Source organism: Electrona antarctica (genome assembly GCF_951216825.1).
Source record: "Electrona antarctica genome assembly, chromosome: 3".
Taxonomy (NCBI): Eukaryota; Metazoa; Chordata; class Actinopteri; order Myctophiformes; family Myctophidae; genus Electrona; species Electrona antarctica.
Window position 1 is genome coordinate 30527581 of NC_136808.1, and position 16717 is coordinate 30544297.

Consider the following 16717-nt stretch of genomic DNA (forward strand, 5'->3'; position numbering starts at 1 on the left):
CACACACACACACACACACACAGTACGCCACCACAGTAAATTATACAAACTAGCTCGATCTGTTTCACTCTAGTGCGACGAAAAAAGAAAAGAGAGAGAGAGAGAAAAGGGTAATGCAGAAACATGTAGAAGGAAAATAAAAATCACACCCGTGTGAAGTGAGTGGTGCAACTCCGTGTGGGGGTCCCCGGAAGTTCCAGACCCACAGGACCACAGCCAGGGTGCCGGCCCGGTTCCGGCGAGCCGCCCCACATCCAAAACGGTAGATAAATGAGAGAGTTACCGTGTGGGGGTCCCTCTACTGTACGACAGTTACAAACTACTGTTCCCCTGTGTGTCTCCATTCAACAATCAACAGTCGCTGCCTGTATGCAATGCCACACATTCTACATCGGCCCAATATGTTTGTGTAAATATCATCTCTGCAGTTCATGGTGTTCAATTACTCCACACGGACCTAAAGTGTTCACTTGCGGCCGCACCAACTCACAACCCCTGTCTCACCAAAGTCGCAACGACATCCAGACCATAGGCTACTCAATATCAAACAACTCCATTGTATAACAACAAAGCATACATGCCATTGGAAAGGGTCCTTGGGGCCTAAAAGGATATTGTACTTAAAGTACATTTAAGCCCCAATATTTCCACACATCTTCCTAAGCACAGAAACACGCAGGTCTCTTTGCCCAGATGGTCCTGAAGATCCCTCCCACTCACCTGAAATCAAAAGGCGACCGGGCGTTCTCGGTCGCTGCACCCAGACGCCCTGCCACTAGTTGTGAAAGCTGCACCTTCTATGGACATTTTTAAATCTCGTTTAAAAACACACATGTTCTCCCTGGCCTTTTAACACCATATGCCCCCCCCCCCCCCCCCCCTTTTTAATCATGTGTTGCTGTGCTCTCCCATTCTACAGTTTTGTTCTGTACTTCTTTTATTTCTACTCGTGAAAAATGTATTTACTGAATCTTCTCGTTCATTTTCCCTACTGTATATGATATGATGTTTGTTTTTATGCTGTCCAGCACTTTGGTCAACCTTGGTTGTTTTAACTTGAGGGTTGCCAGATTTTTGTGCTGAGCAGAAACAAGCAATCAAGCCTATGCTTTTTTCTCTGTTTTTGACTCCCTTAAGGCTCATTCATAGTCTGGATTTTCGGTGGTGAGGTGACCACCGGAGCTGAAATAACGTTGAGCGGTGGTGAGTAAAAACAGAGAGAAGGGCTGGGGCGGTGGCGGTGGTTTGCTCTTCACCGCGGCTCGTGACGTCATGTTGTAGTTCGGTGGTCACCTCACCACCGAAAATGTGTGTGGGTGGCTGGGTGGCTGGCTGGGTGGGTGGGTATGAGCACGAAAATAGCATGGTTGTTTTTCACCACCTGTGCGCAACCTAACACACACAAACACACACACGCACATATTAACTGTATATATGATGATTTCGGGTGTGCCGGTACAGTACAGTGATAGTACAGTACAGTACAGTACAGTACAGTACAGTACAGTACAGTACAGTACAGTACAGTAGAGGGTACAGTAGAGGGACCCCCACACGGTAACTCTGTAATTTCTCAACCGTTTCTGACGTGGGGCGGCTCGCCGCAATCGGCTCGGCCCCCTGGGCGCATTTCTGGGGGTCTGGATGTTCCGGGGACCACACACACACACACACACACACACACACACACACACACACACACACACACACACACACACACACACACACACACACACACACAGTGAAAGAGTCCAAGATATTACGCACAGAGCGGTGTAATGAAATAAATATTCAGCAGGACACACACAAGCCATCAGAAAACAAGAATGACTGTCAGTCAACTGCCAGACCACAAACTTATCACATCTGTCAAAATGTAGCATACAAATATACAATGAATATATGCTTTTATTTGGTCAAATGTCAATAAAAACAAATACCGGTAAATCAATTGAACAGAATATCTAAATTAAATGATGAGAATCACAATGTTGTGCACTGAAGACTAGATATCTGTAGCCTAATTAGCTCTGGTCCATAGCTCTTGTTATATTCAGTAAGTGTGACCCAAGTGCACAGCAAGAGAGGAGGCGTTGTTTAGGTGAAGCCCGAGGGCGAATTTATTCACAAGAGTCTTCAGTGAAAATAATGGGGTTGCTGGGGGTAGGTGGCTCTCCAGGTTGACACACTCAGCGTGGGAATCCAAAGCACTGGAGAGGAGAAAGAGAGGCAGAGTCAGTCTTCAGAGAAAAATCACCACAGGAAAAAACAACAAAGGCTGGAGCTGCAACTGTGTAGAGTTGACCAGCTTAGTAAATAGCTGTGTAAAGCTAAAAGTAACTAGCACTGAAACTGAGTTTAACAATACTAGGCTTGGCCTGGCCTGTACTTTACCATACGTGTTGACAGGTGAAGCTCTGGCGTGGAGTGAAGTGCAGGCTGGGCTTTTGTAGAGGCAGTGCTTGATTGCAGGATGGAAGACAGGTGCAGAGAATGGGGTGGCGGTGGCTCAGGGGTAGAGTGGCTGGATGGGAACCACAAGGTTGCCAGCTCAAACCCGGCTCCCCCAGAGTTAGTGTCGAAGTTTCCTTGAGCAAGACTCTGAACCCCTAATTGCCCCTGATGTGCTGGTTGGTGCCTTGCATGGTTTCTGCCGCCATCAGTGTATGAATGTGCATGTGAATGGGTGAATGTAATTCACCCATGGCTAAGCAGTGTTGAATGTCAACCAGAGCTATAGCCTAAAGTGCATTATAAATATAAAATCCAACATTATTATTATTATTATTATTATTATTATTATTATTATTATTATTATTATTATTATTATTATTATTATTATTATTATTATTATTATTCAAATTCAACCTGAAAAGGTGGCTAAAAACTATTCAAATCTGTAATCATGAGTAACTATCAGCACTATTTAGTATTTACAACCGGTGTCATTTCTTTGTGGAGTTGCTGTTGTTCTGTCCCCTGTACCATGTTGATCTGTTCCTGTATTTTACTGTATTGTACTGTGTTTTCGTATGGACATGGTGTTGGGTGCTGGCACATATGCACACATGGCATCAACGCATGGTGCTGTGTGCCGGCACACACACTCTGTCTTTCTTTTATCTGTTGTATTGTGTTTTTGTATGGACATAGTGTTGGGTGCTGGCACACTACACTATGTCTTTCTTTTATCTGTTTTGTATTGTGCTTTTGTATGGACATAGTGTTGGGTGCTGGCACATATGCACACATGGCATCAACGCATGGTGTTGTGTGCTGGCACACTACACTATGTCTTTCTCTTTTTATCATTCATTTCTTAAGAGCCTGCCCAGGGACTACAGATGAAATTCTGGCCCATTTACATTGATGTGAAAACTGACATGTTGATCAATGAGCTTTGTCCCTGTCAAATAAATAAATAAATAAATTATATACGTGTGTGTGTGTGTGTATAAATTTGAAAAGATATGCCAGGGACCCCCATGCATATAGCAGTGATTCTCAACCATTTTCATTTCAAGGACCACCAGTGTGACGTGCATTAGGCTAAAGACCCCCATTTAATGGCATTTTTATATCTGGGACCTCCGATTTATATTGTAAAATCACTGTTATTTTAGCTCTGGGAGTGTGCAAATGGACCCTAACGGGTCCGTTTGGTTCCATTTGTACTCTCAGAGTTACAGACACAGCCCCAGGGCAGGGTCCCCCAGGGGTCCCCGGACCCCACTTTGGGAACCACTGGTATACAGCACATCCTATCTGCAGCTCATCATAAATGCCCTTGACAGAATATTATCTCTGTCGGGTGGAAACCTCATATGTTGAAAACTGTTAATTTTCAGGATTCACATTTTAAAAACAGCAAAAGTAGCAGATCTATACAAGCTCAAAGCTCGGTTTTGCAGATCTGTTACTTTTGATAGTTTCGTGTGACGCTGCAGTGTGATCAAGTAGGGCGACAATTCACGAAAAAACATGGAAGAAGAAGTTAAAGCATGGACATAAGAGGTTTCTGCCCAACGATATGAAATAATTTGCAGGCTGCCATGACGACTCCATTAATGTTAGATCAGTGTTCCCAATCCAAACCTCTCTTCGTTGGAGCACCCCCCCCCCCCCCCCCCCCCGCTTCTTACATCTGACACAAGCTTAGATCCCCCCACCCACACACACACATCCACACGAGCACACACCCTCCTGCTGGTTGCAGAAAGAAACATTCATTCTATCAACGTCAATGGGAATCTGACCCGACGTCACGCTTGGTTGTGTAGTATTATCTATCCTTTTCACCAGTAAGATGCCCTGAGGGCGAGAAGTGGCCTCGCCCTAAAGGGCGAGGTCACGTGCACGCATCCGCCTGGGCAGACGGCAGACTGCTGGACGAGCGCTGGCGCTTTGGCATGGGGGTTCAGATCAACATATGGAATGAATTCTGTACTGGCCATATATGGAGCGTATCTTGAGTGTACAGAGTTTGATGAGGTCAGATCAACAAGAGTTGCTGGCCGGCTCCATATATGCAGATCTAGGATGATCCAGTCTTCTCCATGTATGGTTATCCAGGGATAGATGAGGTCAGTGTCTCAGTGGCGTGCACAGACATTTAGAGGGGCAGGTGCTCAAGTTAAAAAAGGGCACCTTGTGCAGCGCGTGGAACCGGCCGGTTGCCTTAATCTATTTTGGGCGGGAACCCCTTTTGGTGTTAGCATTATGTTATGCTTTAGCTATTGAAAAATAGCAGATCTACAAGCTCATAGCGCGCCACCGAGTGGCGCGCTACGAGCTTGTAGGTCTGCTATTTTTTTTTTAAAAGGGCACATTGCCAAAAGGGCAGGGGGTGCTCTAGCACCCCCTAGTGTCTATCTGTGCACGCCACTGCAGTGTCTGATAGATGAGGTCTCCATATATGGAGATGGACATATATGGTGGCGTGACAACAAGGCGTGATGTCATGAGGCGTGACCATATATGGAGGCGTCAAGGGTCTCCATGATGTCATGAGGTCAGATCCATAATAGAGATCTAATGGTCTCCATGACGTCACGTGATGTCCCAAGGCATGATGGATTGGCAACCATATATGGTGATGTCAGGTGTGAGGGACGCGAGACGCAGGATTTCATAGTAAATGCGACCTTCGGTTTCAATAAAGGACATAAACTGAAATTTGACGCAAACACTGACATGCTGTGCAAGAAGTGCCAGCAACGCCTTTACTGCCTAAGACAATTGGCTAGGTTTAATGTGGACAAAAGCCTGATGAAACTGTTCTATAGTGCCTACATACATTCCGTTGTTTCTTTCTCCTTTATCTGTTGGTACGGTAAACTCGTTATTAAGATAGAAATTCCCTTGGGAGAATTGTGAAAAATTTGAAAATGACTGGCATCCAATACGCTCAAATAGTGCCCACCCACTCAGTTCAGAGTATATGCTGCTGCCATCTGGCCTTCACTTGTGTGTCCCTAGGACAACAAAAAACAGGGACAAAGGAGAATTTGTGCCTGTTTTTTTTTCCTCGATTCGAGCAGTTAATGCTGCCGAAAGAAGGTAAAAAAAATAAAAGGAAAAGTGATGATGACGATGATGATGACGATGATGTTTTAGTACTAGCACTTTGCTCACTTTGCTCTTGGCACTTTGTCACTTTATGATGCTTCACTTTGTACTGTACTTGGTTGGCTGCTCTCTTTTTTCTTGTCCTTTTTATCGGTTGCGCAGATGTGCCCTACGCTGTCCTACGCTGTGTTGTCTCATGTCTGTTGCTGTGTTGTACTGTTTTTACGTTTCAACTTTCAAACCTATACGACCTGCTGTAAACCAAATTGCCCCCCCCCCCCGGGGACATTAATAAAGAACTTGAACTTGAACTTCTCTTACACAGCATATCGTCTACTTTGGTGGATGTGAACATTATGTCCATAACTGTTACTTTTCAGGATTCAAATAAGAAAATAGCAAAAGTTGCTTCGTGCCGCATTTCTAGCTTGTGGATCTGCTATTTGATGCGTTTGTGTGACGCTGTAGTATGATCAAGTAGAGGGTTAATTTACCAAAAAACACAAAAGGTTTTAATATATTATGGAGATAACAGGTTTCTGTCTGACAGAAACGATATGTTTCTGTCCAAAACATATTATTGTGGTCCATTTAAACTTTACATTAACGAAAAACAGTCTAAGTCCACACTATTGATCCATAATGTATAAATGATAGATAAGGGTTCAGGACAACGAGGCCTTTTCGTGGAGGGGTCAGAATGAAATTTGGACTTAGACTGTTTTTCGTCTGTGGTGCTCATTTGATGATAAAGCAGGGTATGCTTTCGGGGGCTTGTGATTGGGTTCTACTGAGACCCACCCCTCGCGCCGCTTCACACCAATACTATGTTTCCTGCTGCACTCACAGCCATATTTCGCAGAACTAGAGGCTTCAAATCGGGTCTGTAGAAACCAATTTCACAGCCTTTTTGTCCATATTTTTTACAGTCTATGATAGAGTAGCCTGAAAGTACCTACAAAAAACGCCGGGGTCCGCGAGGCTAATGATCATGTTGTGAGCTTGTAGATAAGCAGAACATGCTTCAAGTTGTTTAACTAAACGTGGAAACAACTGTATATGGGTATGTGTGTTGTCTGAACTTGTCTCCCCGCCCCTGATTTAAAAAAGTGATGATTCTTCAAACCCAAAGTTAAGTACAACTTTAGCTTTGAACTTTAATTTGAAACCTTAATCGATATATTGACACGTCTTCTGATGTCAAATCATTAGCAGTTCTGCTCCTGGCAACGCATTAAACAGTCTTCTCCATATTCATCAGCTTTCATATTGATCATAGCACTTACAGACCCCACTGATTGACAATTAGGGGTTAACATTATGCACCGCTGCAAGCGAAACCACTGCAATTACTAATGTAACGTTTCAAAGATGGAAATGGATGATTACTGTTTTGGGGGTGAAAACCACCACCAAGTGGTGGAAAGTACAATTTGGAGCACTTTTATTTACTTGAGTGTGTCAATCTTTCAATAGCCTGGAACTCACCTATGCTTTTTATGGCATAGGTAGCTCCCGGCAGGATCCGCCGGGAGAAACTATGCGCAGCTGCGCGACATGAGACTAATTACTTAGAGCGACACAGAGAGAGAGGAGTGTGTGTGTGTACATGTGTGCGTGTGTGTGTCAATTTAACAAAGGTGCAGACGATCAGAAATCAGCAGAGAGTGAGAGATGTTTGCGCTACTCTATGCCGAATTGACTTTTTTTTTCTCCCTGGAAAAAAAAACGTCTGGGTTTCCGAGGCTAATCTTTCAATGCTAGGCAAATATTGTACTTTTTACTCCACAACAATTATTTGAAAAGATTAGTATTACAGAACATTCATTAATCCATTAGAACTGGGAAAGCATCTGTGTCATTTTAGATAACGCTGTACTGTACTGCCAATGATGAGATCCTCGCCATGATGTGTTGATGTAGTGAATGATCCAACAGTCAATACAGTACGTTAAAGATGATGTGAGGTACAGTAGCACAACTCACCAGTCCATCCAGCGACACATCGGCATGATCCGGTGATGGGGTCACAGCTGTCTCCATGGACACAATCACACGTTTCTGTGCACTCCAGACCATAAGTACCCTCCTGTACAGTACACAACACATACATGTAGCATTAGAACACTGTATGTACCCTCCTGTACAGTACACAACACATACGTGTATCATTAGAACACTGTATGTACCCTCCTGTACACAACACATACATTTAGCATTACAACACTTGATGAGCTTGTGTATATAACACTTTGTTATATTTTAATTTGAATCCTGAATGAGGTTTCCACCTGATAGATACTGTGTGTACCCTCCTGTACACTACGCAACGCATACGCACGCACGCACGCACGCACGCACACGCACACGCACACGCACACGCACACGCACACGCACACACACACACACACACACACACACACACACACACACACACACAGCAGCAGCAGCAATTCACGGGAAGTCAATGAAGACTTTCAGGAGATCAAGATACAGAAGTAACAGAACACATTGGTGGTGTGACATGTACTGTAACACGGTGATAATGAAGAAAACACTGATGCAAAATAAAATATAAACAAGAAAAATAATTGCACACTGGGAGCGTTAAATTTGTGCGATCCGCTTTCACTTCTTGTCATGAATACATCCACAGAGAACATGAATATAACGCAGTGATGAAGTGAAATTTATTTTTTCAAGTTAGTTTTTCACCACGAATGAAATCATCAACCTGTATGAATCACCATCACCAAATTAACAGTTTGATGTGAAATAATTTCATTTTCAGGACGATTTATTAGTCACACTCCCAGTGTGGCTTAAGTGTGTCTGTTTTTGCACACCCCAAAAATTATAGTAATTTTACTCATTAGCCAAATGAGACATTCTTTGGTCTTGGATGGTTTCCAATATGTTCTGTGTGAACCTGTGAGTGAGTGAGTGAGTGAGTGAGTGAGTGAGTGAGTGAGTGAGTGAGTATACTCACAGAACAAGGTGTGTCACAGTAGAGTCCCCTCCAGCCTGGGGAGCAGGTACAGGTGCCGTTAGCAGGGTCACACGCTGCTCCGTTGGAGCACTCACATGTCTGGTTACAGTTCAGTCCCCATGTACCACTGGAGCAGGACATAGAGCAATCTATACCCTGCCACCCTGAGAGAGAGAGAGAGAGAGAGAGAGAGAGAGAGAGAGAGAGAGAGAGAGAGAGAGAGAGAGAGAAATGTCATTTTAGTCTAATCTAACTAATGTAACGATTTTCAGTACAAAGTGGGTTATCAAAGTGGGGTCCCCCAGGGGTCCTTGAAAGTGCTCCACGTGGCCACCAGCAAAAGTAATAGTAATATAGCATAATAAGTTTAACCACATCGACTATTTGACAATAGCAAAACTACAAGCTCACAACACACCACAATGTTCTTTTTCTTTCTTTTTTCTTTTTTTGAAACATGTCGATCCCTGGCACAATGTTTTTCTTTGACTGAATATAACACTTTTAAAATGACCAATTAATAGCGTTTTTTCAGAAAAATGCACCCAGTCTGTTAAGTATAAAATATGTTTTAGTCTAGAAAGGGTCATTTGTCAGGGAGCACTGGTTAAGAAATACAAAAGGGCTAATGGTCATGGATTGTGTTATGGCCTCGATCAATATCTTAACACAGACAGGGGCTCATAGTTGATTTACATTCTTAAGATGGACTGTATGGATTTTCAAGGTTTTTTACTCGACATGAACCATGCATATAAGCATTCTAATATACACATTTCTTTGACATTATCAAAGCGTTGTGACCTGGTACATCTGCTTTATTGGTGAAGTAATTTGGTGTAGAGAGCTAGAAAACGAGATTAAGACCCCTGGAGGACCAATGGCCATGAACAACGTCATGTTGTAACTGACTGAAATTGTCCTTCCAATGCATGAGGAAACTGGATTTCCTTAATTAAAAAAATATATATTGTAGATTATTTCAAAGAATGTAAATACATAAAAAGTAACCTTTCATAACCTGTCACAATCTGACGACTCCTTTCATGATCATATTTAAAGGGTCTTAACATTAAGCCACGCCAACTCCTCTCAAGCAGAGCTCCTGGGTCCACATGTGAAGCCTTCAGAAGATGTGTCAGCACTTCAATTACCCAACATCCCCCAGCGGGAGGCTGAGAAACGTGAGCGTAAATATTTAAATGCAGCCATACTGCACCGAGCCATGTCAGCAAACTGCATGAACATGTTTCTGTCAAACACACTCCTACTGCAATGGATGTGTGGTTGTTGAAGACGGTTTTCTGCTTATTGTACTGATGTTTTGTTCAACTGTTGGGAGGCGGTGATGAAAGTTCAGAAGGAGAGATGCTCTTGTGAGCAGTGGTGTAAACTAAGTAACTACTTTACATATACTGTAGCCTACATTTACTCAAGTGTAGTACAATTTGTAGGTATTTTTTACTTTTGTCTTCAGAATTTACAGTTTTCAGTACTTCTAGCCCACTACATCTCAGAGGAAAGTGTTGTACTTACTCCACTACAACTATATGAAAACTTGAGTTATTAGTTACTTTGCAGATTTTGATTATTACCGTATTACAAAACACACAATATAACCACTTCAGCCCTATATATATATATATATATATATATATATATATATATATATTTTTTTTTAGACATTAGAAAGTAGCAGATCTACAAGCGTGTAGATTGGCACCATGCACATACACCCAAATTAATGTAATACATTCCATAGCACAATGTTAAGATGGAAGCAATTACCTTCTTTGCAGAGGCAGGATCCATCGATGTGAGAGCAGGATATGGCATTCTCACAGGAGCAGGAGGAGGTGCAGTTTATACCATATAGACCTGCACTACACCCTAGTGAACAGTCTTCACCCTGCACACACAAACAATGAATGGGAACATAAAAACACAATATAACAAAACAATATCATCGCTGTCAGGCAGAAACTACATTATACTACAGCACACAAATTGAGCCAAATAAAGCTTATACAATTTACAATTTAGGCATTTAGCAGACGCTCTTAATCCAGAGCGATTTACATTAAGCAAGAACAAAGAATAAAAAATCATGGCAATACATCAAATACATACAAAGTAGTTATCATGAATCATACGTAAGCTAAGAATGTAACAGTGGAAAATCTATATAATGAAACTATGCATATATATACTATACAATGCTATAAGTCTACATAAACTGCTCTCTAAATCTACATAAAAAATGCTATCTAAGATACATAAGTTGAGCCTTTTCATACGCCTGTAGGGGGTCGAGGCTAGGTCAAGTACTACGGCAAGTGCTATCCAGTGCTATTCCACCCAGCAGTATAATACTTAGTTTTTATATACTGCAGAATGAGAGGATACATCAAATTATTTCATGAGTTACAGAAACACTTTCAGGGGGACGCACATTTCTGAACAATGTGGCATCATCCTCCCAGGAGACACCGACCAAAGCTTTGAAAGATCAAGCTTGGCAAAAAAAAATCCCTTGCAATGACCTTGTAATCATGTCTCACATCTTGTTTTGGTCCATTCTAAACCAAGTCATTATGTTGAATTGAATTTAGGGTGGGAAGTTCGGTCTCGAGCAATGGAAAAAAAGCGATGGAAAAAAGCGATGGAAATAAAGAGATGGAAAAAAAGCGATGGAAAAAAGCGATGGAAATAAAGAGATGGAAATAAAGCGATGGAAATAAAGCGATAGAAATAAAGCGATAGAAATAAAGCGATAGGAAAAAGCGATAGGAAAAAAGCGATAGGAAAAAAGCGATGCGATAGGATAAAGCGGATGTGACATCTCCTCCCCGAAATAAAGCGATGGAAATAAAGCGATAGAAATAAAGCGATAGAAATAAAGCGATAGAAATAAAGCTATAGAAAAAAAGCGATAGGAAAAAAGCGATAGAAAAAAGCGATAGAAAAAAGCGATAGAAAAAAAAGCGATAGAAAAAAAGCGATGCGATAGGAAAAAAGCGATAGGAAAAAGCGATAGGAAAAAAGCGATAGAAAGCGATAGAAAAAAGCGATAGGAAAAAGCGACAGGAAAAAAGCGATAGAAAGCGATAGAAAAAAGCGATAGGAAAAAAGCGATAGGAAAAAAGCGATAGAAAAAAGCGATAAGAAGAAAGCGATAGAAAGCGATAGAAAAAAGCGATAGGAAAAAAGCGATAGAAAAAAAAGCGATAGAAAAAAAGCGATGCGATAGAAAAAAAGCGATAGGAAAAAAGCGATAAGAAGAAAGCGATAGAAAGCGATAGAAAAAAGCGATAGAAAAAAAGCGATAGGAAAAAAGCGATAGAAAAAAGCGATAGAAAAAAGCGATAGAAAAAAAAGCGATAGAAAAAAAAGCGATAGAAAAAAAGCGATGCGATAGGAAAAAAGCGATAGGAAAAAGCGATAGGAAAAAAGCGATAAGAAGAAAGCGATAGAAAAAAGCGATAGAAAGAAAGCGATGCGATAGGAAAAAAGCGATAGGAAAAAAGCGATAGAAAAAAAAGCGATAGAAAAAAGCGATGCGATAGAAAAAAAGCGATAAGAAGAAAGCGATAGAAAGCGATAGAAAAAAGCGATAGAAAAAAGCGATAGAAAAAAAGCGATAGGAAAAAAGCGATAAGAAGAAAGCGATAGAAAGCGATAGAAAAAAGCGATAAGAAGAAAGCGATAGAAAGCGATAGAAAGCGATAGAAAAAAGCGATAGAAAGAAAGCGATGCGATAGGAAAAAAGTGATAGGAAAAAATCGACAGAAAAAAATCGATAGAAAAAAGCGATAAGAAAAAGCGATAGGAAAAAGCGATGGAAAAAAGCGATGGAAAAAAGCGATAGGAAAGAAGCGATGGAAAAAAGCGATGGAAAAAAGCGATAGAAAACAGCGATAGGAAAAAAGCGATAAGAAAAAAGCGATAGAAATCAAGCGATAGAAATAAAGCGATAGGAATAGAGCTATAGGAAAAAAGTGATAGGAAAAAAGCGATAGGAAGAAAGCGATAGGAAGAAAGCGATAGAAAAAAACGATTTTCAGCCATTTTGGGCCAAGGTGGGCTGCTTTTCTTTTCTACCTTTCATTACCCAGTAGGTTGTGACATTTTTTATGTATGAAACATAAGCTTTTGGCTACATTTTCTATGTGTATGTTTCATTGTGCTAGGTGCCTTCACTTAAGTTGAAGCGTTTTCTTTAACAAATTTGCTACATTTCATGATCTAGATTCACATATGAGTAAACTAAGGCACCAATACTTGTTTCAGATGTTAGGTATATGTTATGACATTTGAGAGAGATTTGGTGTTGCCAAAATCAATATAACACATTTTACAAGCAAAAACAGCAGCACACATTTTCGTTTTTTGGTTATACACTTGTATATACATTTCTGGCTTGTGACAAAATACTGCAGGATATTATGCGGAGAACTTTTAACCCAAAGTCCAGAAGGGTATTGTCTATGGAAATATGCATTGAAATCGTAGTGCCAAAGACGCGGGAACGAAACCGAACGAAAAGGGACGTCGCAGCACGGCCTATAAGTATATGGATATGTTTTATCTTGGAGCATAGGGGGCACAAATTTCTTATCTCCATATTCTAACTTTTTGTTTTTTCGTAAATGAACGCCCTACTAATCATTCCACAGTGTAACAAAAAGCATCAAAAGTAGAAGATCCACAAGTTCAAAATACGGCGTGAAGCGACACATTTTGAGCTTGTAGATCTGCTACTTTTGATACGCACATAATGAGCTATCCACCCGACAGAGACAACATCTCTTCCAGCTGGGGGCACCATTCTTATTGCACAGAGAGAAGACCAATATATTCCACACACCTTTCTTCTTTGGATATAAAAGCATGTATGTGCATCTATAATGCATTGACATCTATCTGCATGTTGATTGATGGTGTTGATGATTTATTTAACCGTACCCAGATCACATGTAAGGTGCCTTTGAGTGTACAGTACGTTATGCATTCACTGTGTGCAGTCACTGTCATGTTGTTAACGATCTGAGTGACACTGTATTTTACTGTACAGTGCCATGTCTCTGTCGGGGAGAAACCTTGTACGTTCAAAACTGTTACTTTTCAAGAAGTGTTTCAATGGACCCAATGTTTTTGAGGGGCGCTAGACCCTCCAACGTCTGGCTTTCGGAATTACGTCATGTGGCAGAAAGGTCTATGGCTTATTTAATGTTTGTTTAGAGCACTACTGGCCTGGAAATGTTTGCTTAGAGTACATTAAACAAACATTACCACCTGGTAATGTTTGTTTAATAACGGTTATAAAACCATTATAAAACCGTTATAAATAAAACCGTTATAAAATATTATTTGATCTACATTACAAGCTTGTTGATATCGACAACTTTTGAGCCTCATCTGTGAGTTGTATTTGTGAGCATTATTTTGTATATAACTTACATAGTATTCTATAATAACCCTGGTATGAAGTACATGTGTTACCTAATACTTGGCCCTTATTAGGACCCCCCCCACTGTGCTAGCATGCTGTTAGCCAAACACCGTTAGCCAGTTTCTAAGCTCTGTGTCTTGCATTGCATTTCAACATCACCATTGATTGAAAGCGTCCACCTGGGAGCATGTGTGCCAATTAAAGCACAGCACGGAACATGCTATCTGTTTAATTAACTGTTAATCTAATATTCATAAAGTCAACCAAACATACAGAAAGACATTTTATTAGAGCGTCTGCTGGGAAACGTTTGACTTTGTTAAGGAATATATGTGTGTAGAGCTGGTTAGATAACGATCCTAGATCAGACCCGCAGAAGTAAAGATCCACTGCACCAAGAATCTGTGTTTAATGTGTTTTTCAAGCTTAGCCAGCCAAGCTTCAACCAAAATGTGGCTTTCAGATGGTACACATGATCTCAGCACAGAAAGGATACGTTTCTCCCTGAGGGCTTTCTGTCAGGGGCAGTGCCCTTGCCACCAACTTTCTGTCAGAAGGGGAGTTGTACTTCTAGTAGTACTTGTTCTAGTTCTAGTTGTACTTCAAAAATCACACCCGTGTGAACTGAGTGGTGTAAGGTCTTGTATAGCCTGTCTGACGTAATGAAATCATGTCTGACGTAATGAAATCACACCCGGGTGAACAGGGTGAACATAGCAACCATGCTCATTTTTTCTGCACAGACTAACAAAGCCAGTTGTAGGAGTGGTTTACACCACTCAAAAAGAATAGAATGTCTCCACACTAGATCTTAATCGATCTTCATCAGGACACTGTATTTGTCCTGATGAAGATCGAATAAGATCGAACCGTTGACGAGCATTTACATTTCATAGGATCTTTTTCAGCATCTACAGTGTGCAGACTCTATTATGTTTGTCTTGCACCTGGGCTACGGATGTGCGTGCACTACCTTCTTCATGAGTTGTACTATTACTCACCATGTATCCAGGTGCACACACACAGGCTCCGGTGCCTCCGTCACAGTCCGCTCCATTGTCACAGTTACACGGCTCATTGCAACCCTCGCCATAGTAGCCTGATGGACAGGTCTCGTTGCAGTAGAGCCCGGACCATCCCGCCGCACAGGTGCACTCTCCTGACAGAGGGTGGCAGCTGCGGGGACAGGAGGAATGACACTGTCAATGTCACTCCAAAAGATTAGAAGTAGAGTCCAAAGGGGAAGCACGTACATCCCTACAAAAATGTACAGGTGCTGGGTTTTCCGCCGAAAACCCACCTCTTCAGACTCCATCTTAGCCCGTAGCATTTGCCGTAGCACTTGACCTAGCCTCGACGACCTTACAGGCGTATGCATAGGCTCAATTTATGTAACTTAGATAGCATTTTATGTAGACACTTTATAGCGTATATACATAGTTTAATTATATAGATTCCACTGTTAGGTTCTTATCTTACGTATAATTCATGATGACTATTTTTATGCATTTGAACCATGTTTTTGTTCTTGCTTACTGTAAATCGCTCTGGATTAAGTGTCTGCTAAATGCCTAAATTGTAAAAATTGTAACTAACATACGTACATATAAGAGGAAGGGAAGTCTGTACACTGTGTAATAGCTCCCAGTAGAACCATTTATTAAAGTTAACAACGTTTCAACCCTTCATCAAGTCAGGTTAGATCTGATGCAGACCCGCTAGGGTTGAAACGTTGTTAACTTTAATACATGTTTATACTGGGAGCTTTTAAACAGTGTGAGGACTTCCCTCTTATCACCCAAACATATTAGATCATGGGTCTTCGACAAGGGATCCGGCACCCCTAGGGAGTCATCAGAGTTACTACAGGGATGTGTGTTACAGAGGGGCAGTGTTTGTTACATTAGCTGTGTGTTACAGAAGGACAGTGTTTGTTGCCAACCTCAGTGTGTTGGCCGTGTTGCAGGGACAGTACTTGTCACAGACAAGGCCGTAGAGACCGGCCGGACAGAAGCGGTCCTGACAGCTGGGTCCTTTGAAGCCCTCGTCGCACAGACAGACACCGTTGATGTGGTAACACTTGGCCCCGTTCTGACAGTCACACTTGTGGGCACACTGGGGACCGTAGAACCCCACCGGGCACTCGTCCTGGCATCTGACACAAGAACAAGGATGCAGAACCAGAGGGTGGATATCATATATATATGCCCACCTTTCCACTGGGGTTGAACCTGTTCTGTTCTTTTTTTCCCACCTAAGTTTGAACCAGTTCAGAGTGTTTCCACTGAAAAAGAACTTGGATCAGAACTGGAACGGAACTGGAACCAAAAAGAAAGGAAGGAAAAAATACTTTTTTTCTTTCTTGCCCTGAATTATGAACCAAAGTGGGCATTGTCACAGGTTGGAAGATGCTGATACGATATAAACAATGGCAAAAGCAAGCAAAACAATTAGAAGAAAGGTGATTGAATTTCCCCCGTTAAATGGACACTTTGATCAGTCATATTCAACACATTACTGGCCAGGCCTGAAATCGAACCTGTTGCAACTGGGGACTCCTGCCCCTAATTACAATGGTGCTTTAAACTGGTGGAAACGCAAGTCAGTTCTCGTCTGGTAAGGTTCTGTGAAAGCACCAACGTTCCAAGGATCTAGAAGAGAACCTGTTCTAGAACCAATGTTCTTTTGGTGGAAAAGGTGTCAACCAA

At 41.6% G+C, this 16717-nt stretch overlaps 1 protein-coding gene across 1 annotated transcript in view; it reads right to left on the bottom strand.

Moving 5' to 3' along the window:
- The window catches only part of LOC306920992 (uncharacterized protein), an 86720-nt gene that overhangs the window by 25252 nt on the left and 44751 nt on the right, over window positions 1-16717 (bottom strand). The window contains exons 6-10 of the mRNA XM_079498023.1: window positions 15952-16164; window positions 15011-15185; window positions 10346-10466; window positions 8558-8721; window positions 7555-7657 (exon numbers count right to left, since the gene is read on the bottom strand). Of these exons, the coding sequence (XP_079354149.1) occupies window positions 7555-7657; window positions 8558-8721; window positions 10346-10466; window positions 15011-15185; window positions 15952-16164 (776 nt within the window). The remainder of the gene's footprint in view (window positions 1-7554; window positions 7658-8557; window positions 8722-10345; window positions 10467-15010; window positions 15186-15951; window positions 16165-16717) is intronic.